At 41.5% G+C, this 26,984-nt stretch overlaps 2 protein-coding genes across 6 annotated transcripts; one reads left to right on the forward strand and one right to left on the reverse strand.

Moving 5' to 3' along the window:
* Positions 1-4,074: 4,074 nt before the first annotated feature.
* Positions 4,075-26,984, forward strand: srfbp1 (serum response factor binding protein 1). 4 transcript variants are annotated; one of them, XM_047383911.1, is made up of 3 exons: positions 4,075-4,125; positions 22,404-22,841; positions 25,173-26,984. In XM_047383911.1, the coding sequence occupies exons 1-3, from the start codon at positions 4,087-4,089 to the stop codon at positions 26,418-26,420; spliced, it is 1,725 nt and encodes a 574-aa protein (XP_047239867.1). In that variant the 5' UTR covers positions 4,075-4,086; the 3' UTR covers positions 26,421-26,984. The 4 variants fall into 4 exon arrangements, with proteins under 4 accessions (XP_047239867.1, XP_047239869.1, XP_047239868.1 ...); XM_047383913.1 differs by lacking the exon at positions 4,075-4,125 and adding an exon at positions 20,514-20,630; XM_047383912.1 differs by lacking the exon at positions 4,075-4,125 and adding an exon at positions 21,175-21,308.
* maco1a (macoilin 1a) lies at positions 5,739-21,052 on the reverse strand. 2 transcript variants are annotated; one of them, XM_047383909.1, is made up of 11 exons: positions 20,920-21,052; positions 19,917-20,058; positions 17,868-17,994; positions 17,636-17,759; positions 15,304-15,482; positions 13,902-14,430; positions 13,583-13,741; positions 11,608-11,790; positions 11,401-11,521; positions 10,998-11,172; positions 5,739-7,773 (listed from the first exon to the last, which is right to left on the reverse strand). In XM_047383909.1, the coding sequence occupies exons 1-11, from the start codon at positions 20,997-20,999 to the stop codon at positions 7,571-7,573; spliced, it is 2,022 nt and encodes a 673-aa protein (XP_047239865.1). In that variant the 5' UTR covers positions 21,000-21,052; the 3' UTR covers positions 5,739-7,570. The 2 variants fall into 2 exon arrangements, with proteins under 2 accessions (XP_047239865.1, XP_047239866.1); XM_047383910.1 differs by lacking the exon at positions 20,920-21,052 and adding an exon at positions 20,400-20,425.

The raw sequence follows: 26,984 nt of genomic DNA on the forward strand, positions 1-26,984 counted from the left end.
AATATTATCTTAACCAACCTCAGATACCATCAAAGAGCAGCTGTATTTGTACTGAGATTACATTACACACAGGTGGACTCTATTTAGTCATTAGCAATCATCAGGCAACTTCTGAAGGCAATTGATTACACTCTGAGTAAAGGGGGCTGGATACTTTTGCACACCACACTTTGCAGTTTTTTATTGTAAAAAATGTTTTAAATCATGTATAATTTTCTTTCCATTTCACAATTCTACACGACTTTGTGTTGGTCTTTAACATAAAATTCCAATAAAATATAGCTATGTTTGTGGTTGCAATGTGACAGTATGTGGAAAAGTTCAAGGGGTATGAATACTTTTACAAACCACTGTAACTGTCACAGTTCTCACTGTTAGCTTCTTCTTCGATCCATTTAAATGGTAGCTTTTTGTTTTATTCCACACCTTTGTGGTTTTGCTTTCCATTTTAAAGTGTTTGAGATTATTTGAGCCAAGTAGCCTATAATTTTCTGCTTTCCTTCATTTATTTTCCCCTCTCCATTCAAAGCATAATGTTCTTTTAAACAATGCATGAAACTATTTATTTTTGTCAGGTTTACAGAGAGAAATGCATGTACAAGATGTGCTGCCTTCATTCTTAAATAAGGGCCACCTAATTGACATCTGTTTCTTCACAGAATAAATGACCTCAGTAATTGAACTCCACAATGCTTTGAGTGCCACTGTACTTCTTGACAAACCAATCAATGTTGCTCCATGAGATTACAATCTGAGAAATTTACTTGTCAAAGGTTTAAAATTTTACTATTTTATTGAGCAAAGTTGTTATTACATTTGCCGTGTGAACATTGCGCTCAAGCTTGCTAAAAAATACAGAGATTATCAGCAGTTTATTCCTGGAAAGAGTTAGCATTATGAAAGAGAACAGGATTTTCCAGATGTGACAAATATTTTAAATGAAAATTCATCATAGAAAACAACTGTGAACCAGTGTTGTGCTGTTAATCCTTGTAATCATGCAAAATTTATATCCATAATGTTTTTCTTGGACAGAAGTAGCTCTGTTGCTGTCGTTCTTGTCACAAAGCAGCTGTCCGAAAATCGTAACTATCCTGGTTGCGCAGCCACACATGAACTGACTTGCTCCTGACTTTAAGTAAGCTCTGCACTGGTGGCAACAGGATTCTGAAGAACACTTAATAGAAGACATTCCTAAAACCTAAAGGACCTGGAGTTCTTTATACTCCCCAAAACTGTTCCTTATCAGTGCATCGTTCTTAGTGACAGATTCCTTATTTGTGACGGCAGATGTTACAACTGTGAACACAAGAAGCATTTCTTTTACGTGAAGACTCAAAAGTGCCACAATTTATTAAATAAATCCTTAAAATACTGAGCCCCAAAAAATTTAAAATAAGTGCGAAAACTATATATATAATGTGCAACTAAATAAATAAGTTGTTAATAAAAATCTTTTTTATTTACAAAAACTCATGCAATTATTTCACTATATTTTACTAATATTATTAATATAATAATGTAATGGTTGCTTGCTTGTTGCATGCTGCAACCCATTATACATTTACAGGTCCTTCTCAAAATATTAGCATATTGTGATAAAGTTCATTATTTTCCATAATGTCATGATGAAAATTTAACATTCATATATTTTAGATTCATTGCACACTAACTGAAATATTTCAGGTCTTTTATTGTCTTAATACGGATGATTTTGGTATACAGCTCATGAAAACCCAAAATTCCTATCTCACAAAATTAGCATATCATTAAAAGGGTCTCTAAACGAGCTATGAACCTAATCATCTGAATCAACGAGTTAACTCTAAACACCTGCAAAAGATTCCTGAGGCCTTTAAAACTCCCATCCTGGTTCATCACTCAAAACCCCAATCATGGGTAAGACTGCCGACCTGACTGCTGTCCAGAAGGCCACTATTGACACCCTCAAGCAAGAGGGTAAGACACAGAAAGACATTTCTGAACGAATAGGCTGTTCCCAGAGTGCTGTATCAAGGCACCTCAGTGGGAAGTCTGTGGGAAGGAAAAAGTGTGACAGAAAACGCTGCACAACGAGAAGAGGTGACCGGACCCTGAGGAAGATTTTGGAGAAGGGCCGATTCCAGACCTTGGGGGACCTGCGGAAGCAGTGGACTGAGTCTGGAGTAGAAACATCCAGAGCCACCGTGCACAGGTGTGTGCAGGAAATGGGCTACAGGTGCCGCATTCCCCAGACCTGGGCTACAGAGAAGCAGCACTGGACTGTTGCTCAGTGGTCCAAAGTACTTTTTTCGGATGAAAGCAAATTCTGCATGTCATTCGGAAATCAAGGTGCCAGAGTCTGGAGGAAGACTGGGGAGAAGGAAATGCCAAAATGCCAGAAGTCCAGTGTCAAGTACCCACAGTCAGTGATGGTCTGGGGTGCCGTGTCAGCTGCTGGTGTTGGTCCACTGTGTTTTATCAAGGGCAGGGTCAATGCAGCTAGCTATCAGGAGATTTTGGAGCACTTCATGCTTCCATCTGCTGAAAAGCTTTATGGAGATGAAGATTTCATTTTTCAGCACGACCTGGCACCTGCTCACAGTGCCAAAACCACTGGTAAATGGTTTACTGACCATGGTATCACTGTGCTCAATTGGCCTGCCAACTCTCCTGACCTGAACCCCATAGAGAATCTGTGGGATATTGTGAAGAGAACGTTGAGAGACTCAAGACCCAACACTCTGGATGAGCTAAAGGCCGCTATCGAAGCATCCTGGGCCTCCATAAGACCTCAGCAGTGCCACAGGCTGATTGCCTCCATGCCACGCTGCATTGAAGCAGTCATTTCTGCAAAAGGGATTCCCGACCAAGTATTGAGTGCATAACTGTACATGATTATTTGAAGGTTGACGTTTTTTGTATTAAAAACACTTTTCTTTTATTGGTCGGATGAAATATGCTAATTTTGTGAGATAGGAATTTTGGGTTTTCATGAGCTGTATGCCAAAATCATCCGTATTAAGACAATAAAAGACCTGAAATATTTCAGTTAGTGTGCAATGAATCTAAAATATATGAATGTTAAATTTTCATCATGACATTATGGAAAATAATGAACTTTATCACAATATGCTAATATTTTGAGAAGGACCTGTATTTTGTCTGTCAGCCTTACAGACAGAGTCCATTGCTTCTTTCATAAAAGTCGCCTAGACTTGCTGGTTATTAGAAAACATATAATCGGATATGGTGAACACTGAGTCACATTTTCTGACTGTTTTCTTACTTTATAGCATTAAATATTATTATTACATCCTCTGATAGCCATGTAACATATGCACATATTTATATACATATACCTGCTTGCACAAATTCACTGTTTACAGCATATTATATAGTATATATATTTTCAGTTGTGCATATCACGAATTCTGCAGTGCATATTACACTTCATCTATCATATGTCTATTTAAGAGAAAGTCCCCACCACTCTATCTGAGCTTTAGCATCTTGGCCACTAAAAATATACCACTTGTGGGCATCGAGGGAAGTGCAGTCTATCCCACAGGCCAAAAACTTTATTTGTATTCATGGGGCTTGAATTAAAATGTGCTACCACATACTGCAAACAGGTTCTTTGAAATACACATACACTACCAAAGGAAAGTTAGGGATATTCAGCTTACAAGCGAAATTTTAGGATGAACCTAAAGTGCACCTTTACAGGTGAACTTAATGTGACCTACTCTAAACCACATAAAGAACCTGCTGTTTTCTAAGGAGCTTGACGACAAAATTCACAACAGGTGTTTGATTCATAAATCAACCAATAAATGTCCTGGTTCAATTAAAACTGGTTTATGTTGTTCACATTCTGACATCATGAGACCAAGTCGACACATAACATCGGATCAACAGTACCTCACCGTTGTGATCCTTCAGACAGGATGTTCTCAGAGGGAAGTGACCACTGAGCTTAGAGAGCCATCAGCAGCTTGCAACAGAGAGACCAGAAGAGGCACAGAAAGCCATAGAAGTTGAAGTCCTTTGGCCACATCTCACACTGATGACCCGTTCATTGTGAAGAGTGTCCTGTGGAACCGGATGATGAATGCCGTTCAACTCCAGGCACATTTAAGGGAGGTGAGAGGCACCCAAGTGTCACGTCAGACTATTAGAAACCGCTTCTATTTTCATGATATATCACTGTAGCATGAACCTTTTACGTTTTCCAAAAAGTTTACGAGAAAGCCCAATATCCCAAACTTTTTGCAAGTTGTGAATATTCTTTTCCGATTGTGATTTAATACATTGTTCAACTTTATTCTGCAGGTTAACCATGTTGGGGTTTATTTGACATTTGTCAATGATAGTTTGAATTATTTTTAAAGTGCAATGCAACACAGAAACTGTCAAATAAAAAATACAAAATTATAGTTTTAACATTACTTTAAATGTTAAACATATTTTGAAAAGAAACCACAAAATATTTATTGGTACATTTAAATAGTAATGGATATATGTACCTATTAAAGGAGATTAACTTTTTTAGCCTTTGAATATATTTTGTTGTGTACTTTGAGTCTGTAGGAGTGCAGAAAGTTGATTTTAGTCTCTCGAGGTGTTGCGGAGATATATTCTGTTTGTGTCATATTTTTCAGTCCTTTCATTTTTCTCTATTCTGTTATGTTTTTCAAACTGTTACGTCACAGCATTTGCTGCGGAACAGCTTATTAAGGTCAAAATATGCCTACACTGAAAGAGGATAAGTTTGATTTGGTTATGTGTATTAACCCACACAATTCATTACACCGTCCCCCAGCCTCAGAACCTCTTTGAAGTGCCTGGTTAAATATTATTTTTCATGGACATGTACCCACATCAGAGGGGAAATTGCCTTCAGCAACCTCTGCCAGTATCAAGGATTTGCCAAAGGATTTCATCTGATTAAGGGGTCAGTTCCTTCTATCTATGGAAACAATGGACACAGCAAAGTGGTAAGCTGCAAAAAACGTTAAAATGACGGCAAACGTTATTTTAGACATGACTATATTGTGTGTTATGACATCTTGGCCATTGTTTTGATAGCAGCATCGTGCCTGCTTATGTTAGCACTGTGTGCTGCATGCTTTTAGCTTCTTGAGGACAGAACTGTACTGCGCGTTGTGAATAGTATTATTGCATAAAGTTTTGCACTGTTTCTGCCATTTTTGTCTGGTTTCTGCAGCACTAGATAATTATCAAACTACAAAAATGGCTGAAAAAAGTGTTATTTGACCTGGAGGGGGGCATGGCGTGAGGCGCCTCAGTAGCATTTAAAGAGGCCATACCAAACGAGGTTTTCAAAACAGGGGTACAATAACAAGGACTTCAAACCAAAGCATTGCAGTTCCACTTTATGTAGACCACAACTGAATTATTGAAGTTTAAAAAGGAAGGATTTTAAAAGCATCTGTTCAGCTGGGCTCTTACCATCACCTATGTTTAAAACGGGAATATTGTGAAATAAAGTTTGGTCATTTTGTGCCAGGTCAAAATGACTTATGTTAGCAAGTTATTTATTCAGCACAATAATCTAATAAGAATGAAATGTCAGCACAAAAGCTGTCGCTAAAAAGTTTTCCTAACGACATCCGAGTCACTGCCTTAACGTCTGGCCATGGATGCAAATTTGGTGAATCTCAGTGTCGCCCTCTAGTGATTAGTATTGGGAGCTTCAGCACCGAAAACGGATGATGACAAACGGACTCACCAGCTTGCAATGCCACCAGCAAGACTTTCTTTAATGGTGAGGCTCAAAGTGAACCGTGTGACACAGCCACCATCACTTTGAGTGAATAAAATAAAACATGGCAGAACAATAAAAAGATAAAACAAAGCACTTTTTTTTTAAAAACCTTTTCACTTCCTTCTACACAAACTTGTAAAAGCAACTTGAGAACTTAAATTACAATGCAAGAGCAATCCACAAATGATACCATTTTTTTTTCTTCTCCCTTTTAAAAAGGTAGGCGACATGACAGCACAGGATGGTCAAATGGTTCAGGGGTAAACCTTTTCCCTTTTACACAACATATTCACAGATTACTTCCTGGTCTAAAAAAACAATAATACTGGAAATAAAACTGAATGACAAAATATCAAGCGCCTTTCATTAAAAACAAAAGATCTGTAAAAAAAAAAAAAATAATAAAATAAATAAGTTGTGAATTACCACAATGTGACCAACTGACCATCTGCTGCTTCACTGTGATCAGCCCAGAACCATGTAAACACAACACCATCCAAATATGTTGTAATGACATAAAAAAAGAACAGCAAGCTGCTGCGAACATTATACTAGCTACATCAATCAAAGTACGGATGGGAACCGAACATCAACACTTGGCAATTAAGAACAGAAATGTTATAAGAAAAAGGAAACATTCTCCATTAAGTTCAATGTACATTGTTGTAAACAAGATGCCAGCTTGAGGGCATGATAAGAGACAATCAGGTTGGGTTGGCATTTAACATATCAAGTCTGAAGCGACTTGTGCCACGTCCAGCGTCATCCGCTTTCCTTTAAGTCTGTTAAACCGCTGTCATCTAGCTGCAATGATCACACATTTAAAATGTTAGATATTTTTGTTGTTTTTCCTCATTTGAATACTGCCTTGAAAAGTTCTGCAATCGTTTATCATTTAAATAAAAACTAGGCCTGTCGGAGTCAGAGAGAGAGAAGTGTGGCTAGATGCTCTAGTATCCCAGGATTGCAAAGCAAGTGGTTTCTGCAAGGCACTGTTACGTCTGCAAATTACGGTAACGAGCAGTTACCTTGACATCATTGAACCCAGTGAGCGATGTGGCCTAATGTAGCCTAATTTGGTCCAGAAAAAAAAGAAGGAACAGCGTTCGTGGCGAGGTGAGTGAGCCTTAATGTATCCTTTTGGCAGTGCCAGGCCTAATCAAGCAGCGGTCTTCTGAAGGGCAAAGCTACATCGATTCTTCCACTTACTAATTATCCTGGAGAACCCAATATTCCAGTATAAGGAGACTATACTTTATCTGAGGAACAGAACTCAATGCCACCGTTTCAGATATATGCACATTGTCGAACTGAAAAGAAACATTACGAAACAATCACCAATTTAAGTTAACGTAGATATATCCAAACATGAACAGTTTTACATTCATGTATCCCTCACAGGGCTTTACAGGAGCCTCAGATTAAATGAACTAAAAACATGCCTACCGTCTCATTTAAACATCATTAAAACCCAATCAGTTTTACTTTGTTCAATTAAATACTAGGGTGTGAAGAAAAAAGGTCACTGTGGAAAGAGAACTGACATGAAGCAATGTATGATGGCTCATCTTTAGACCAAGCAAATTGTACACAACCCCTTCAAAATAAAGAGTTCTTGTAATAAAACCGCCCCTCCTCTGAACAACGTAGAGAAAGCCTTCAGAAGAAAATGGAGGAGCTTCATGTGTCTGCGTGTGCTAAGTGCAAAATCTTGTCAAGGGGCTGGTAAACTTTAAAGTAACCCAAAATAGAAGAGATGGCAAAACAAGGATAGGGAAACGTTCTGTCTGACAAAAAGAGTCACTTCTTCAGGGGCTGGTAGACTGAGGCGTTGGGGTCCAGGGAGGAGGGACTATTGTCCATGAACTTGGATGAGTAGTGCGGGGTGACTGGGCTCAGGTTGCTGCCGTCTGACGAGTAGGACAGGCTGGGCATCACTGCCATCACCTCTGCTATCTTCTGCTTCAGCTCCATGATCTCCTGCTCCCTCTGGTGGATCTGGCCTGAGTGACAGGAAACAAAGATTGTTTTTAGCAAAGATGGTAACAGGAGGAGTGGCATGATGCTGCCACCATCATGTTTTACAGTACAGATAGTGGGTTCAGGGTGGTGTGCAGCATTAGCTCCTTTATTTATTTATTTTTCTATTTACAACTAAACTCTGCTCTAAACTTTGCCACAATTTCTCCCTGACCCCTCTGCTATGCTCCTTTGTCTTTATAATGCTATTCGTTCTCCAATGTTCTCCAACAAACCTCAGGGGCCTTCACAGGCCAGCTGGATTTGAAGTCAGAATAAATTACACCTAAACTATTAAGTGACTTCTAAAGGTAACAGATTCTGGGTATTAGATAAGCAGGGGACCGACTACGTATAGCCACATCATTCAGAATTTCTCTTTTAAAAGAAACTTCCACTTCCTAATTATGCCTACTTGATGTTTGTCCATCACATAAAATCCCAATTAAATATTTACCCAAGTAAAAAAAAAATGTAACAAAGTTTCAGGGGTATGAATATTTTTGCAAAGCTCTGTAGATATTTTTAATGCAATCTTCCTATTTTGTCTTTTTTTATTTTGCGCAATTAAGAGGGCATGTGAATTACATTGAAAGGCTTTTAAAAAGAAAGTGTAGAAGAGTAATCATACAGAGTACCAATGGCATATACAGGTCCTTGTCAAAATATTAGCATATTGTGATAAAGTTCATTATTTTCCATAATGTCATGATGAAAATTTAACATTCATATATTTTAGATTCATTGCACACTAACTGAAATATTTCAGGTCTTTTATTGTCTTAATATGGATGATTTTGGCATACAGCTCATGAAAACCCAAAATTCCTATCTCACAAAATTAGCATATTTCATCCGACCAATAAAAGAAAAGTGTTTTTAATACAAAAAACATCAACCTTCAAATAATCATGTACAGTTATGCACTCAATACTTGGTCAGGAATCCTTTGGCAGAAATGACTGCTTCAATGCGGCGTGGCATGGAGGCAATCAGCCTGTGGCACTGCTGAGGTCTTATGGAGGCCCAGGATGCTTCGATAGCGGCCTTTAGCTCATCCAGAGTGTTGGGTCTTGAGTCTCTCAACGTTCTCTTCACAATATCCCACAGATTCTCTATGGGGTTCAGGTCAGGAGAGTTGGCAGGCCAATTGAGCACAGTGATACCATGGTCAGTAAACCATTTACCAGTGGTTTTGGCACTGTGAGCAGGTGCCAGGTCGTGCTGAAAAATGAAATCTTCATCTCCTTAAAGCTTTTCAGCATGAAGTGCTCAAAAATCATTGTCTTAATACGGATGATTTTGGCATACAGCTCATGAAAACCCAAACTTTCTATCTTACAAAATTAGCATATCATTAAAAGGGTCTCTAAACGAGCTATGAACCTAATCATCTGAATCAACGAGTTAACTCTAAACACCTGCAAAAGATTCCTGAGGCCTTTAAAACTCCCAGCCTGGTTCATCACTCAAAACCCCAATCATGGGTAAGACTGCCGACCTGACTGCTGTCCAGAAGGCCACTATTGACACCCTCAAGCAAGAGGGTAAGACACAGAAAGACATTTCTGAACGAATAGGCTGTTCCCAGAGTGCTGTATCAAGGCACCTCAGTGGGAAGTCTGTGGGAAGGAAAAAGTGTGGCAGAAAACGCTGCACAACGAGAAGAGGTGACCGGACCCTGAAGAAGATTGTGGAGAAGGGCCGATTCCAGACCTTGGGGGACCTGCGGAAGCAGTGGACTGAGTCTGGAGTAGAAACATCCAGAGCCACCGTGCACAGGCGTGTGCAGGAAATGGGCTACAGGTGCCGCATTCCCCAGGTCAAGCCACTTTTGAACCAGAAACAGCGGCAGAAGTGCCTGACCTGGGCTACAGAGAAGCAGCACTGGACTGTTGCTCAGTGGTCCAAAGTACTTTTTTCGGATGAAAGCAAATTCTGCATGTAATTCGGAAATCAAGGTGCCAGAGTCTGGAGGAAGACTGGGGAGAAGGAAATGCCAAAATGCCAGAAGTCCAGTGTCAAGTACCCACAGTCAGTGATGGTCTGGGGTGCCGTGTCAGCTGCTGGTGTTGGTCCACTGTGTTTTATCAAGGGCAGGGTCAATGCAGCTAGCTATCAGGAGATTTTGGAGCACTTCATGCTTCCATCTGCTGAAAAGCTTTATGGAGATGAAGATTTCATTTTTCATCACAACCTGGCACCTGCTCACAGTGCCAAAACCACTGGTAAATGGTTTACTGACCATGGTATCACTGTGCTCAATTGGCCTGCCAACTCTCCTGACCTGAACTCCATAGAGAATCTGTGGGATATTGTGAAGAGAACGTTGAGAGACTCAAGACCCAACACTCTGGATGAGCTAAAGGCCGCTATCGAAGCATCCTGGGCCTCCATAAGACCTCAGCAGTGCCACAGGCTGATTGCCTCCATGCCACGCCGCATTGAAGCAGTCATTTCTGCAAAAGGATTCCCAACCAAGTATTGAGTGCATAACTGTACATGATTATTTGAAGGTTGACGTTTTTTGTATTAAAAACACTTTTCTTTTATTGGTCGGATGAAATATGCTAATTTTGTGAGATAGGAATTTTGGGTTTTCATGAGCTGTATGCCAAAATCATTCATATTAAGACAATAAAAGACCTGAAATATTTCAGTTAGTGTGCAATGAATCTAAAATATATGAATATTAAATTTTCATCATTACATTATAGAAAATAATTAACTTTATCACAATATGCTAATATTGACCTGTATAGGGCCATTAAACCACACTAGGGATGAAGAAGGAGAATACAATACTGGTGAAGGACATGAGGACGGTGGATGGCGAGAAACAATTTGAATATGGATAGTAGCAAGTCTGATGAGCTCGTTGTTCGCCTAGCCCCGTTTCTTCTCCACCAGGGCACCCACAGCTCAGAGAGTGACAGTGACACCAAGCAATCCTTATCGGCTCAGTGTCACAGTATCAAACAGTGCGATGTGTAGACTTTTTCCTGCCGAGTAGTTTGTGTGACACAGATTACACGTATGCGGTTTGTGTGGACGAGTCTAATGGACGTCCACGTGTCATGTGGGCTCGACTCTGTGGGAGCCTTAAGGGAGATATTTCCACTGACCCCCTTTCAGAGATTTAATTCCTGTTCTGCGTGGAGAATGAGTAATCGATGACCAAGTTTGGATCCATACAGCCCCCGTCTACCTTGTGCTATCTCCAGCTGCCTCTTGGCATCTCCCAGTGCAGAAAACAGGTCCAGTTTGATCCTGGTTTCAGCACTGAGGCTGTTCTCCAGATGCTGGGTCTTCTCCTGCATGGCTGATAGTGCAGACATCAGGACCTCTGTGTCCTTCTCATTCTCTTTATACTTGCGCAGCTCCTGCAGAGAGACAGGAAACAAACAGGAGCAAGTATGAAGGTGATGTTCACTGTGCATATTTTACAGTTCAGATCCAGATTTACAAAACAAAGCATCTGATGCAATCAGATGACCCACCCACACTAGATGGCAGATTATTTTAGTAAAACTGCATCTTCACAGCAGTTTACGGCATACAAGAATGCACACATTGACTTTCAAGCACAAAGCAAGCCCCAACAGTCTCACCTGACACTTTCCCTCAAGATCCCTTATCTGCTCCTCCTTGAGCTTCATGTCCATGCTGAGCTTCTTACATTCCGTCTCCAGCTCTCTGATACGACCTCGAAGAGAATCAGTGGACTCCACTCTGGTGAACAAGTGAGAAAATGTTCTTTAAAAAAGGATCGGAAACAGCTCACATGGCCAAGACTTAGAAGAAATGAAACCAGGTACCTGGTGGCGGCTGCTAAAGCTACAGCTCTGGCTGCAGTGGCCTCTTCTATCTTCTTCCTCTTTCTCTCCTCGGCCAGCTGTTTCTCAGCCAGAGCTCGGGCCTCCTGCTCAACCTTCAGCCTCTTTTCCAGCTGAGATATTGTCTGCTTGTCTTTCTGCTTGGCCTGGACGGCACTGTGAAGCCTGAAGTACAGAGAGAGACATAGTCAACCTAAGTTTTAGAACCAGTTTCTCATTTAATGGTTTTCTTTATGTATGTGACTATTTACATTGTATGCAGATTCTCAATAATGGCATAAAAACTGTGAATGAACACATATGCAATTAAGTAGCAAACAAAAAAATTGTAAAAGAATTTTAAATATGTTATGTGATCACTGAAATATTAACCTTTTGGCCGTCTCTCAATGAACCATGGGAAGTTCTTTTAAGACCACTGGAAAACCATTTCAGGTGACCACCTCATGAAACTCATGGAGAGAATGCCAAGAGAGCAAAGCAGTAATCGAAGCAAAGGGTGGCTATTTTGAGGAATCCATTGCCCCTTTTCCACTGGCTCCATTTGGCCCTTCTCGACTCCTCTCTGCTTGCTTTGTGAGCGTTTCCATTGCTGTTTTTTCCGTAACGGTACCTACTTTTTCTGGTCCCTGCTCCTGACCGGGGCTGAGTAGGGACTACATGTGATATGAACAGGCTGCTGTTCACCGATTTGGAAGTGGGAGAAGGAGAAATGAGAAGGTTTTTGTTGAGACAGTGCAGGGAAAAGTTAATAAAACTCCAGAGCGACTGCAACAATATTAAGGACCACAGTGACCGGAGCAGGTCATACATGTAATTTTCCATTTACAGATCATAAACCATTCCTGAAAGCTGACAGAAAGAAAAAGGACACATCAGCTTTCTGAATTACTCGCAGGCAGAGCGATGTATTTAATAACATCCTAAATCAGCTGATCACACATAAAATCAGCTGTTTGAAGGCACAAACATTTCCCCCAAAACAAAACCACCATGAAACAGCGTGTTTGGGTTGGATGTTTATTGATGGTTATTTAGCGTCTACAGGATGAGGGAGCAGGGAGAAAGCAGCTGCCCGTAATCAGACTGCCTGCATCGGACCAAACGGGAGGATGACCCCGCTGAATCTGCGGTGCACGAATATGCAATATCCAACCTAAAACTAAGTTCAAAAAGGTCAAAAATCCACAGTTTTGGGCTTGTAACTCATTAGTGCCATGGATAAGACAAAAACGTCTTCTTAAAATTGTAACTTCAGGCAAACTTTGGAGCTTCACCAGTTCAGACAGCAGCGTCTCCTCTCTGCTTCTCCTGCCACCCCCCATCCAAGCTTCCCATCATCTCTGACCAGTTTTCCTGTCCCTGCTGAATATAAGCATCCCCATCCCCACAGTATTATGCTGCTAAAAAGAGTGCATGCTCGTGCTTCAACCAGCAGCAAGTCACATCTGTTCATTTGTTTATCCGTTGGTTTATTTTTGGGAGTTGCTGAACATTGCTAGTGATGATTAGCATGGACTTAGCTTTTCAGTATAATTTATTAATTATGTAATGGACACTTTTTACTGTGGACAGCGTTCCAGTTGCACTTCGTGACAGCTTTGACTGACTTCTCTGAACTGAGGCTCATCCAGTACAGCAGAGAACTTCTTAAGCAGTGGGGCTGCTTGGAAGCTGTAAAACGAATTGCCCATTGGGACATGAAGATCTGAATTTTCTGAAAATACCCCCCGTTATTTTCTTTCCAATTCACAATTATGTACTACGTTCGGTTAGTTCAACACCATAAAATTCCAATAAAATATGTTGCAGTGCGTACAATGTGAAAACGCTCCAAGTATAGAGGGGTAAAAATCTACATCACGCCCTCCAAAAACATTTAGGAACCAGATGAAACTACGAAAACAACAACTACAGGGTTATGAGAATAGCTGCAGTTTGGCGCTTGCATGCTCACTTGTTTTGCAGCAGCTCGTTGTCCTGTCGCAGCTGGCCCAGTTCGGAGCGAAGGCTGCGGTCCTGGCTGCTCAGAGAGGAGAGCTGGCTGCGCAGCTCAGACTCCAGCTGTCTGTTGGCCTGGAGATCTGCCTTCAAGCGCTTCACATCCTGCTCCAACCTTGGGGAACACAACTTCATTAGCCTACAGGTTTTCATACACAACTTTGCCTCAGTACGTCAGAGTCGGACTGTTTTCAACACCTCGAACTATAAGACCCTAATCAATAGATTGGTTAGTTGTAACATAGCATGTTAAACATGGTGACAGTGAGTCTTACCGGACTAGAGTGTCCGGCTTTCCCAGCTGGTTATTAGGAATACAGTTATCCACTGGATCCTTCTGGCCCTTCCCCGCCCCCTTCTGTTTCTTCTCGTTCTTGTTGGCCGAGGAGCCCGACGGAAGACTGCCGTTTGTAGAGCTGTGGTTCCGTGGGGACAAGTTGCTGCCCCCGCTGACATTTTTGTAGTTCTTCCCTGATCCCCCCGTTTCCTCTTTAGCAGTCACGTGTGCGTTCCCGTCGGCGAGTGTGTTCTCCCCTGCCAGGTCATTATTCAGTCTCTTTGTCCCCATGTAGTTCTCGATAAATTCTGTCTCCTGTAGTTTGGAGTCCAGTGCATGTATAATACTGTTGTTATTGATCCCCACCGTGTTGTGTTTTTTGCCCTCTCGCTCTTTTGCCATACTGTCCTTCCCCTTTTCACGATATTCCAGCTCCGGTAATGTGACCGAGGAGCTTTTCTTCCCAGGTGGTGCTCCGTTTTGGGAAACTGTGGGTTCTGCCTCAGAGATCCCCTTTGCTAAGGCAGCTGGGTGGGAACGAGCACAAGAGGGGGTTAGCAAACAGACATAAACAGAACTAAGCAGATTTAACGGGCAGAGAACTTGAAACATATTTGGCCACAAACATCAGTTAAACCATGACATTGATCGACAGATACGAGCACGGTTCAAACGCAGCTTCCAGGCTCAAGATTTAAATAAACTACCAAATTTTTACATGACCTTTTGCTTCTTTGCAATGCAATCAAGGCCAAACACAATGGAAAACACGATTCTGCTCCAAGTTTCTAAATGATGTTAAAATGAGACCCGACAAACTAAGAATAGGAAACGGTTTTTGGAGATGGTGGTAGTTGAGTTTTCAGCCAAATAAACTAATAAAATGTCCCAAGATATCAGAACTGCAATGTGAAAAGTAAAAGGACCCGAGTCAAACTCGTGCTTTGATTAAATGTGGCAGCGGCACCTATAAAAAACATTTTAATTGTGAAATATACGAGGGAAGCCTGTTTATTTGCATTTCTGACAGATTACATCTGTCACACACTTATCAGGCTACAAGCGATATTTGTGAGCATGCTACTGAGCTGAAATCATAGAATGAAAATAAATACGTTCTTGACTTTGATTGTTAACAGTAAGTTGTCTGTCACTGAGCTCAACAATTAGTAAATCCCATTGCTTCACCCACTGGGGTGGGCTGAATTCGGGTGTTCAACCATCAGAACAAATAAAAATGATTGCATGTTGTCCCATAATAAAATACAAAACTGGGTCGTCCCAAATATAAAAACTGGAAGGAGTAGCCAATCTGTACATTTTCTGAACAATTTTATTTCAGTCACTCATTAATTTGCAGTACAACGCGTTTGGACTCCACTAAAGCAGTGTAGTCTAACCTTCCTCTGCTTCTCGTTCTTGTCTCTGCAGCATCTGTTGCTCCGGCGGCAACGCCTGCTGTAGGAGCTGCATGTAGAACTCGTTCTCCTTCTGCACCTCCTTCTGTTTCCTCAGTCGCATCTTATAGCTCACGTAGCTCTTGAAGCCGAAGCCCAGGGTCACCACGGGATAGCCGATACTAGGAGGAATGATTACAGGACAACCCTTTGGTTCCATGTACAGTGGCTTACAGACACCAACGCATGTCATTAGGATTTATGTGGTAGACCAACACCAAGAAGTGCATGACTGTGGTCCAGAAGAAAACAGGATAGATGTCTAAAACGTCTTTAATATCTGAAAAATATGGCATGCATTTGTTTTTTGGTTTAATGAAATTATTTGCATTTTCCTCAATTTTACCTGGAGGGGAGGGGGGTGCTTTACAAGACAACACATAGGCACACAGGACGAACAACTATTTAAACTCACTCATTGATACCTAGGGGCAATTTGGAGGTACCAACTAAGCTAGCATGCATACAGGTCCTTCTCAAAATATTAGCATATTGTGATAAAGTTCATTATTTTCCATAATGTCATGATGAAAATTTAACATTCATATATTTTAGATTCATTGCACACCAAGTGAAATATTTCAGGTCTTTTATTGTCTTCATACAGATGATTTTGGCATACAGTTCATGAAAACCCAAAATTCCTATCTCACAAAATTAGCATATTTCATCCGACCAATAAAAGAAAAGTATTTTTAATACAAAAAACGTCAACCTTCAAATAATCATGTACAGTTATGCACTCAATACTTGGTCGAGAATCCTTTGGCAGGTGTGCAGCGTTTTCTGCCACACTTTTTCCTTCCCACAGACTTCCCACTGAGGTGCCTTGATACAGCACTCTGGGAACAGCCTATTCGTTCAGAAATGTCTTTCTGTGTCTTACCCTCTTGCTTGAGGGTGTCAATAGTGGCCTTCTGGACAGCAGTCAGGTCGGCAGTCTTACCCATGATTGGGGTTTTGAGTGATGAACCAGGCTGGGAGTTTTAAAGGCCTCAGGAATCTTTTGCAGGTGTTTAGAGTTAACTTGTTGATTCAGATGATTAGGTTCATAGCTCGTTTAGAGACCCTTTTAATGATATGCTAATTTTGTGAGATAGGAATTTTGGGTTTTCATGAGCTGTATGCCAAAATCATCCGTATTAAGATAATAAAAGACCTGAAATATTTCAGTTAGTGTGCAATGAATCTAAAATATATGAATGTTAAATTTTCATCATGACATTATGGAAAATAATGAACTTTATCACAATATGCCAATATTTTGAGAAGGACCTGTATATCTGCCAGGGGTTTAAGTAGCGTTGGGTTTAACTGTATGCTTACGGTCACTGTCCTGCTGGAAGGTGAACCTCCACCCCAGTCTCAAGTCTTGCTTTTTATTTAGCTCCATCCATCTTCCCAGGTACTACTGAACTAAGCATCCCTACAGCATGAAACGACCAACCACAATGCTTCACAGTGTGGATGGTGTGTTCAGGGTAAAATGCTGTGTTAGTTTTTCACCACACATAGAGCATATAGCCCAAAATGTTAAAGTTAAGTCTTTTTCCCCGTCGGACCAGAACACCTTGTTTCAGTTATGCCGTTTGCCCTACATGGCTTGTGGTAAACTTTAAATTGGACTTCTTTTTGGCTTTTACCAACAGCTTCCTTCATGCCATTCTCTTTCATAAAGACTAGATAGCACAGCTAATTGTTGTACCAAAAAGTATGACATCTGAAATTGTGGATCTCTGCAGCTCCTCCAGAGTTACCACCGGCCTCTTGGATACTTCTCTGATTAACGCTCTCCTTGTCTGGCCTGTCAGTTCAGGTAGACAGCATGGTAGGTTTGCAGCTCTTTCAATTTTCAGATGTGAAATGTTCAAAGCTTGGGACATTGTTTTCTAACTTCCTCACAACTTTCTCCCTGACCTGTCTGCTGTGTTCATTGGTCTCTATGAGGGCTGTTTGTTCACTAATGCTCTCTAACACCCCTTAGAGTCCTTCACAAAACAGATTTATACTGAGATTAAATTATACCCAGGTGAACTCTATTTACTCATTACATAACTTATAAAGGCAGCTGGTTGTGGATGATTGTATTTAGAGGTGTCAGAGTGAAGGGGGCTAGATCATGTATCAATGGTGTTGGTCTACTGTAAAAAATCCCAGTAAAATACATTGAAATTTGAAGCTGTAACGTTACAAAATGCAAAAAGGTTCAAGGGGGTTATAACCGCTGCATGTCACCGTATTCTTAGGAAAATGGTTTTGATTGAGTGATGCTTACCAGTGAGCAGCAAAGGGTCGACAGAGATCTACATGAAAATTCTTCAGATCTTTGAACCGTATGGCAGCTTCGATGTACACAAACAGGATCCACAGTGAAACAGTGGGTAGACAGACTCCTCTCTCTGGATAAAAGAACATTAGGCAAGCCTTTGGCATTAAAGCAGCCAGAGCAAAGATGAGGAAAAAAAAAAGATAAAAAACCGATATCCCATTGAAGGAGTTAGACCAACCTGTGTGCCAGACATACTGGACCCATACGTAGGTGCTGGCTGCAAAAAACAACCACTGGACGGGGATGAAGAGGAGGCATATGATGTCCGATGTAAACGCCACACAAACGAAGAAAACAGAGAACGCCTACATGGAAGAAAAAAAAAAAAAAAGTTCAATTTAATCTTTCATATTGAAGGTGTTTTCAAGTGGACTTTAAAGCAGGGTTGCAACACAAATTCCTTACTTTTGCAAAGTTCCTGATCACTTTTAAGCCAACATTAAAAAGTATTGACTAGGAATTTATGGGAGCCATTTCATGGATGGATGGATGGAAGGAATAGGAAATAAAGTCTGGAAATGCAAATACAGGTCCTTCTCAAAATATTAGCATATTGTGATAAAGTTCATTATTTTCCATAATATCATGATGAAAATTTAATATTCATATATTTTAGATTCATTGCACACTAACTGAAATATTTCAGGTCTTTTATTGTCTTAATACAGATGATTTTGGCATACAGCTCATGAAAACCCAAAATTCCTATCTCACAAAATTAGCATATCATTAAAAGGGTCTCTAAACAAGCTATGAACCTAATCATCTGAATCAACGAGTTAACTCTAAACACCTGCAAAAGATTCCTGAGGCCTTTAAAACTCCCATCCTGGTTCATCACTCAAAACCCCAATCATGGGTAAGACTGCCGACCTGACTGCTGTCCAGAAGGCCACTATTGACACCCTCAAGCAAGAGGGTAAGACACAGAAAGAAATTTCTGAACGAATAGGCTGTTCCCAGAGTGCTGTATCAAGGCACCTCAGTGGGAAGTCTGTGGGAAGGAAAAAGTGTGGCAGAAAACGCTGCACAACGAGAAGAGGTGACCGGACCTTGAGGAAGATTGTGGAGAAGGGCCGATTCCAGACCTTGGGGGACCTGCGGAAGCAGTGGACTGAGTCTGGAGTAGAAACATCCAGAGCCACCGTGCACAGGCGTGTGCAGGAAATGGGCTACAGGTGCTGCATTCCCCAGGTCAAGCCACTTTTGAACCAGAAACAGCGGCAGAAGCGCCTGACCTGGGCTACAGAGAAGCAGCACTGGACTGTTGCTCAGTGGTCCAAAGTACTTTTTTCGGATGAAAGCTAATTCTGCATGTCATTCGGAAATCAAGGTGCCAGAGTCTGGAGGAAGACTGGGGAGAAGGAAATGCCAAAATGCCAGAAGTCCAGTGTCAAGTACCCACAGTCAGTGATGGTCTGGGGTGCCGTGTCAGCTGCTGGTGTTGGTCCACTGTGTTTTATCAAGGGCAGGGTCAATGCAGCTAGCTATCAGGAGATTTTGGAGTACTTCATGCTTCCATCTGCTGAAAAGCTTTATGGAGATGAAGATTTCATTTTTCAGCACGACTTGGCACCTGCTCACAGTGCCAAAACCACTGGTAAATGGTTTACTGACCATGGTATCACTGTGCTCAATTGGCCTGCCAACTCTCCTGACCTGAACCCCATAGAGAATCTGTGGGATATTGTGAAGAGAACGTTGAGAGACTCAAGACCCAACACTCTGGATGAGCTAAAGGCCGCTATCGAAGCATCCTGGGCCTCCATAAGACCTCAGCAGTGCCACAGGCTGATTGCCTCCATGCCACGCCGCATTGAAGCAGTCATTTCTGCAAAAGGATTCCCGACCAAGTATTGAGTGCATAACTGTACATGATTATTTGAAGGTTGACGTTTTTTGTATTAAAAACACTTTTCTTTTATTGGTCGGATGAAATATGCTAATTTTGTGAGATAGGAATTTTGGGTTTTCATGAGCTGTATGCCAAAATCATCCGTATTAAGATAATAAAAGACCTGAAATATTTCAGTTAGTGTGCAATGAATCTAAAATATATGAATGTTAAATTTTCATCATGACATTATGGAAAATAATGAACTTTATCACAATATGCTAATATTTTGAGAAGGACCTGTATTTCTCCACACTTATTCTGACCTGGAGAAAACTTGGCTCAGACTCCACACTGTTTCTATGCTAAGAGGTAATATAGACAAGCTCTTACCAGACCCTGATATCTGAAGGAGTCGTAGACGCTTCGGATGAAAAGCCAGAAAGGCCACAGGTACTCGAACCTGAACTCCAGCACAAAATCAGCCAGCAGAACTAAGACCCACACCACCAGGAACTTCAGGTACAGGAACGTGCTGCAGAGGACAAACATGTTAGAAAGACATAAAGCAATGAGCTCCGGGGAGACAAGGAAGCCGGGTATTTTATTGATGCAGTGGCTAACAGAATCATTTCTACTGCTTGAACTTTTCCATGTTTAGTAATGTTACAAGCACACATTTTTATGTGTTTTAGTGGAATTTTATGTTTTAGACCAACACGCAGTGGTGCATAATTGTGTAGTGCAAGGAAAATGACATGCGCCTTTAAAAATGGTGTGTGTAAAAGTGGTGTGCAATTATATTCAGTCTCCATAAGTCAATACGTTGTATAATACTGCCGTGTGTGTCATGTCTGGACATGTTGGCCAGCACACCTGCTTTCCATTTGTTTTGGATCAATCAATCAATCAATCGACCGGCTGTTTATGTTCCAACAAGTTAACTAAAACTGGCCGCAAGTATGACATTGTTTTACTCATGCACTGAAGCTGAGCTCCTTTTCCAGACAAAGCACATGTGGTTTCAAAACGAGCGCCTCAGTCATCGCCGCTTTTCTCACAAAGTTGCAGCGCGTTTTTCTGTTTTAACTGAATACATTTCCTCAGGTGCGTAATTGATTATTAACGCCCCTCGTGGAGCGAATAACGCCATTATTCAAATTTGAGCAGAAATCTGCTTTTTTTTAAAACGCTAACGTTACACACAGTGTGTAAATGCCAGCTTGTATAACCGTTAACCTGGGCCTAATATTGTAAAAATACACGAGCACGTCCATACTGAAGCCGAACAGCTTAAATATGAACGCGAAAGAAGCTGTCAGCCGCGTCCTGACACATACAGAGCGACGCCATTGTTATACAATAAGGTCCCTCCAGCCCCTTTTTTTTTTGGTACCTGCTATATATACCCTCGGTGATTCGGTTCCGTTTTAACGGCCGTCGGAGTTTGCTGCAGTCCGCATTGCGCCGCTTCATCCTCTCCCTGTTGATTCTCTGTTGATATCGCTCTGGTAACTGGAACTGGGAACGTCACCCGCTCATCCTAATATCACCACTGGTTCCAATTACCCACCATTGTGGCTGTTTTATGCTCATGAAACAAAGAAATAAATAAAAACAGTCCGCCGAAGGCCCTCCCCTTTTCACGACACGCTGCGTTGATCCGCTCGCGTTCGACGTGACGCCGCGGCGACGTCGAAGACGTAGGAAACATGGCTGCTCCCTGCTAGTCAAGCTCATTCTTTGAATTTGATCTTTTTATGACCAAACATCCACTTCTGAACGGTAAACGTGATTATATCTCAGCTTGATTTCCGTTTCTGTTTTGTTTGTTAACCCTGGAGACACGTCAGAAAAGTCAGAGTAGACATTAGTGTGCGCACTAGCAAGTTCTCACATGCTTTCTTAACCACGCTTGTTTTGGTTCAGCTATTTCGCTTAAAATGTTCCCCTTTGAGACATGTTTAGTCGCAATTGGTCTTTATATGATATAGCGTTGCGGAAGAAGCAGTAGGTTTAAGCAAACTAATGCACATTTATCGATTTTCAACTTGCTGTTTCTGAATGCTTCTAAAGTTTGAATTTGAAGTGAAGTTCACTGGGTCAAATGAGGCATTTTGAAGTTCTTCCAGCCAGTTGTGTTTATTTCTCGATGATTTGAATGCTTAGCAAGGCCCCTGCTGATCCAAAAGGGTAAGGCAGGAATCTATTATGAAATATATGTAATATTTTATATTTTTATGCCATGTTTGATCTGGTTATGCCCAACACCTAACTGTACCCACTATTTTATTTACTTCATTTTTATTACATTGAACGACGTGACAGTCAGTTACCTAAAATCACAAAAACTGGCAGAAATTTAACAAAAATATTTAGATATTGTTAAACCTGTTCCTGGATGAGACTTCTATTAATTTCAGTTCTTCAGATAAATAGCAGTTTTATTATTGGTAGCCTAACAATATGATTTTGAAGAAACAGCTTTTGTTCAAAAGAACTAAAACTGTTGAGGTATGCCAAAAGCTGAAGACTTGGTGAACATCTCTGTATTCTGTCCTGCACTGCAGACAAACACCAGACCTTCTCTTTGTACCATACTGCCTTTATAACAGGGGCCTGCTGTAATATTTTGTGTAATTCTGCTGTGTTTCACACATTCATCTAAATAACAAACGAGTTCCCATGTTAAAATCTGTTTTTTTAATACAACAGCTAAAAGAGCGAATTTGATTTGAGAGGAAATGCTCCTCACACAGTTTGGAGTTCCTCCCAGTCTCACATCACCTGTTAGATGTCAACATTGTACTGTTTTTCATGTACTAAAGTATTTGTTTATTTTGCAACTGTTTAAAGCAGATTTACTTTGTGTTACAACAGATGATTAATACCAAAGAGAAGATGGTTCCATCTGTTGAAGAGCAAGAAGAGAAGGAGATGGAAGAAGAAGACAGAGAGGAGGAGGAAAAGGATGAAGAGGAAGAGGCCACAAGTTCAGATGATGATGTTGAGGAGGAGGAGGAGGAAGGAGCAGGTGAAAAGGAAGTAGAAGCATTGTCACAAGTTGCAAACGAAAACACTTCCTTATCTCCCGGGAAGAACAAGAAGCTGTCTGATGTCCTGAATCTAAACAATGAGGTGGTGAAGATGAGGAAGGAGGTGAAGAGGGTCAAGGCTCTGATCATCAGGAAGCTTACTCGTCAGATTGCTGCCTTGAAGAAGAAGAAGGGGAAAGAGGCAGAAGCTGAAAGGAATCAGAGAAGAGCTGCAAGGCTGCTGGAGGAGGTCCACAGCATGAAGAAGCTCCCTCCAGACTTGGTACGGTCTTCCTGCTCCTTCCCTGTATCTCACCGGGAAACCTTTGTGGTTCGGTTGATTCCACAGTTTGGGTACCAGAGTAGTTAGTCTTTTTATACCTCTTGAACAACTACAGGTCCTTCTCAAAATATTAGCATATTGTGATAAAGTTAATTATTTTCCATAATGTCATGATGAAAATTTAACATTCATATATTTTAGATTCATTGCACACTAACTGAAATATTTCAGGCCTTTTATTGTCTTAATAAGGATGATTTTGGCATACAGCTCATGAAAACCCAAAATTCCTATCTCACAAAATTAGCATATGTCATCCGACCAATAAAAGAAAAGTGTTTTTAATACAAAAAACATCAACCTTCAAATAATCATGTACAGTTATGCACTCAATACTTGGTCGGAAATCCTTTGGCAGAAATGACTGCTTCAATGCGGCGTGGCATGGAGGCAATCAGCCTGTGGCACTGCTGAGGTCTTATGGAGGCCCAGGATGCTTCGATAGCGGCCTTTAGCTCATCCAGAGTGTTGGGTCTTGAGTCTCTCAACGTTCTCTTCACAATATCCCACAGATTCTCTATGGGGTTCAGGTCAGGAGAGTTGGCAGGCCAATTGAGCACAGTGATACCATGGTCAGTAAACCATTTACCAGTGGTTTTGGCACTGTGAGCAGGTGCCAGGTCGTGCTGAAAAATGAAATCTTCATCTCCATAAAGCTTTTTAGTAGATGGAAGCATGAAGTGCTCCAAAATCTCCTGATAGCTAGCTGCATTGACCCTGCCCTTGATAAAACACAGTGGACCAACACCAGCAGCTGACACGGCACCCCAGACCATCACTGACTGTGGGTACTTGACACTGGACTTCTGGCATTTTGGCATTTCCTTCTCCCCAGTCTTCCTCCAGACTCTGGCACCTTGATTTCCGAATGACATGCAGAATTTGCTTTCATCCAAAAAAAGTACTTTGGACCACTGAGCAACAATCCAGTGCTGCTTCTCTGTAGCCCAGGTCAGGCGCTTCTGCCGCTGTTTCTGGTTCAAAAGTGGCTTGACCTGGGGAATGCGGCACCTTTAGCCCATTTCCTGCACACGCCTGTGCACGGTGGCTCTGGATGTTTCTTCTCCAGACTCAGTCCACTGCTTCCGCAGGTCCCCCAAGGTCTGGAATCGGCCCTTCTCCACAATCTTCCTCAGGGTCCGGTCACCTCTTCTCGTTGTGCAGCGTTTTCTGCCACACTTTTTCCTTCCCACAGACTTCCCACTGAGGTGCCTTGATACAGCACTCTGGGAACAGCCTATTCGTTCAGAAATTTCTTTCTGTGTCTTACCCTCTTGCTTGAGGGTGTCAATAGTGGCCTTCAGGACAGCAGTCAGGTCGGCAGTCTTACACATGATTGGGGTTTTGAGTGATGAACCAGGCTGGGAGTTTTAAAGGCCTCAGGAATCTTTTGCAGGTGTTTAGAGTTAACTCGTTGATTCAGATGATTAGGTTCATAGCTCGTTTAGAGACCCTTTTAATGATATGCTAATTTTGTGAGATAGGAATTTTGGGTTTTCATGAGCTGTATGCCAAAATCATCCGTATTAAGACAATAAAAGACCTGAAATATTTCAGTTAGTGTGCAATGAATCTAAAATATATGAATGTTAAATTTTCATCATGACATTATGGAAAATAATGAACTTTATCACAATATGCTAATATTTTGAGAAGGACCTGTACAGGCTTCAATGTATTTTATTAAAGATTTATGTGACAGACCAACACAAAACAGTGCATAATTGTGAATTGAAAGGAGAAGGAAATTGAATTTTTAAAACTTTCCTCTGTCCCTTTCCGTGTCCCCGCGGTCAGCACCATGTTTCAGGGTGATGCGCTGTGTTCATTTTCTGCCACCCAGTATTTTTCATGTAGGTCTGTCTCAGTCTCATCTAACTAGAGCTATTTTTCCACCTGTCCCCTCTGAATGACTTGTATTAAACTGCAAACAGAACTTCCTTTGACTTTCTCTTACCAATGGCTTTCTTTGCGCCACTCTTCCATCAAAGTCAGAACTGTGGTGCGCACGACTAATTGTTGGACTGTCAACATATACCTCCACCTGAGCTGTAGATGTCTGCAGCTCCACCAGAGCTAACATGGTCCTATTGGTTCCTTCTCTGACAAAAGCTCTGGTGGCCCGGCCTGTCGGTTTAGGTGGATTGTCCTGTCTTAGTAGTTTTGTAGCGGTGTTATACTAACCACCAGCTAGAAACGTTCAAGGGGTGGGCTGTCATAAATGTTTCAGCTTTCACCTTTAACCGTTTATTTTTTTTCCACAAATTCCAGGTGACCAAGACAGCCTTGCAGAAGGACCTTAACTTTGAGCAGGTTTGTAAAAACCCAAAGTCTAGCATATCTGACCGAGCCGTTGCACGCATCGCCACCCACCCTCAGTTCAGTAAGAAGATTAAGAGCATCAAAGCTGCTGTTGAAGCCTTCAAAGAGGAGCACACGAATGCTGGAAGACAGGGAGGTCACCCGAAAGGTCAGAGACAACCAGAAAAAGCCACACAGCCGTCACCAAACACGAGACAAGATAGAAAAAATGAGGGAAAAGACAAATACTGTGCCGTGAACGAACAAATGCCCGACAGTGAAGGAGGTGATGTCCTTAAAGGTGCTAAAAAATCTGGGAAAGAAGACAAAGTGGCCCAATCACCTGCTACCCCTGATGTTCACAAGCAAGAGAAACCAGAGGCTAGCTGTGTCCAGTCCACCTCAGTCAGGAGCAGCAGTGCAAAGAGCAGTGTGACGCCTACGCCTCAAAGTAAAGGCGAGGAAAAGAATGTCAGTCTTCGATCGGCTCCTGAATTAGTCCAGAAAAGTACAGATGTAGAAGAGAGCGACTTGGAGTCGTCAGACGATGAAGAGAAAGAGTGCTTTGATGACAGCACAGAGGAGCGCTTTCACAAGCAGTCTTCCCAGTCAGAGGAGAGCGAAGAAGACGACTTCTTTATAGGAAAAGTTAACAAATTCAAGAAGAAGAAAACACAGGCAGGAGGTGAAGGGGAAGAGAAGGTGGGTAAAGAACAGGAAGGAAAAAAAAACCTGGGCAATGTGAAAACTGGAAAACTCCAGAGTGAACTCAATGAGCTGGAGTCAAGGTTGAAGTCCAAAGCGACCACACTTCAGACCGTTTTCTGCTTGTCGCTGGCTAAGGGTGGGCGGGGTGGCGACAGAGGAAAAGGTAGAGGTAAATCTGGAGACCAGGGGAACCTCAAAGCTGGCCGAGCTCTAAACAAGTTCACAAAGCAGGAGAACAAAACTTCAAATTCTGGGTCCAAGTTTAGCAAGCCTACCCCTGAAGGCAGACACCCCAAGTCTGACAGAACAGAATCTGGGTCTACCGGTAGAGGAAGAGGCAAAGGAGAGGTCCAAAGGCAGAAGGACCGCAGGGGAGGAGGCTTCTTCTCACATCAGCCTCCACAGCCGGCACTCCATCCATCCTGGGAGGCCAGCAAGAAGAGAAAGGAGCAGCAGGGGCAAATCCTGGCCTTCCAAGGGAAGAAGATTAAATTTGATGATGATGATTGAAAGAATACTTTTATTACCCACTAACATTTGCCTTTTGAGATGTATTTAGGTTATGTTCATATTCTGTTCCTCTTAGATATAAAGTCTATTGCCGACAGATCAACACATGTAGTCATTTATCCGAGCATAAATGGAAGACGGTGTGTTGGAGGTACTGTGAACTTTTTTTTTATTATATACTGGCTAGATCTAAATGCAGAGATGTTTAAGACATCAGAAAATGATGGCAAAATGTGTGCAGTTGGATGTTTGTTAAGATGCTCTAGTAAGATCACACTTTTTAAACTTTGATTTATCCTCAACGTGGACACTTTAACATCACCTATTTCAGTGTATAATCCAGTTCTATAAATCTGATGTAGTGTGACATCTTTATTATGAACCTTTGACTCAAGTTTCTATTTCTTGTTTTTGCTTCCGTCTGTTGTCTAAGTTTAATTAACAGCAAAGTTTGGAGGTTATTTTGTATTTGTTTCTGTTTCTTTATACATAAGTTGCTTCTCAGATATAAAATATTTAAAAATAACACAATTCTATAATAAAATAAGCTGCCTGATTACGGGA

Source organism: Girardinichthys multiradiatus, chromosome 13, assembly GCF_021462225.1.
Source record: "Girardinichthys multiradiatus isolate DD_20200921_A chromosome 13, DD_fGirMul_XY1, whole genome shotgun sequence".
Classification (NCBI taxonomy): domain Eukaryota; kingdom Metazoa; phylum Chordata; class Actinopteri; order Cyprinodontiformes; family Goodeidae; genus Girardinichthys; species Girardinichthys multiradiatus.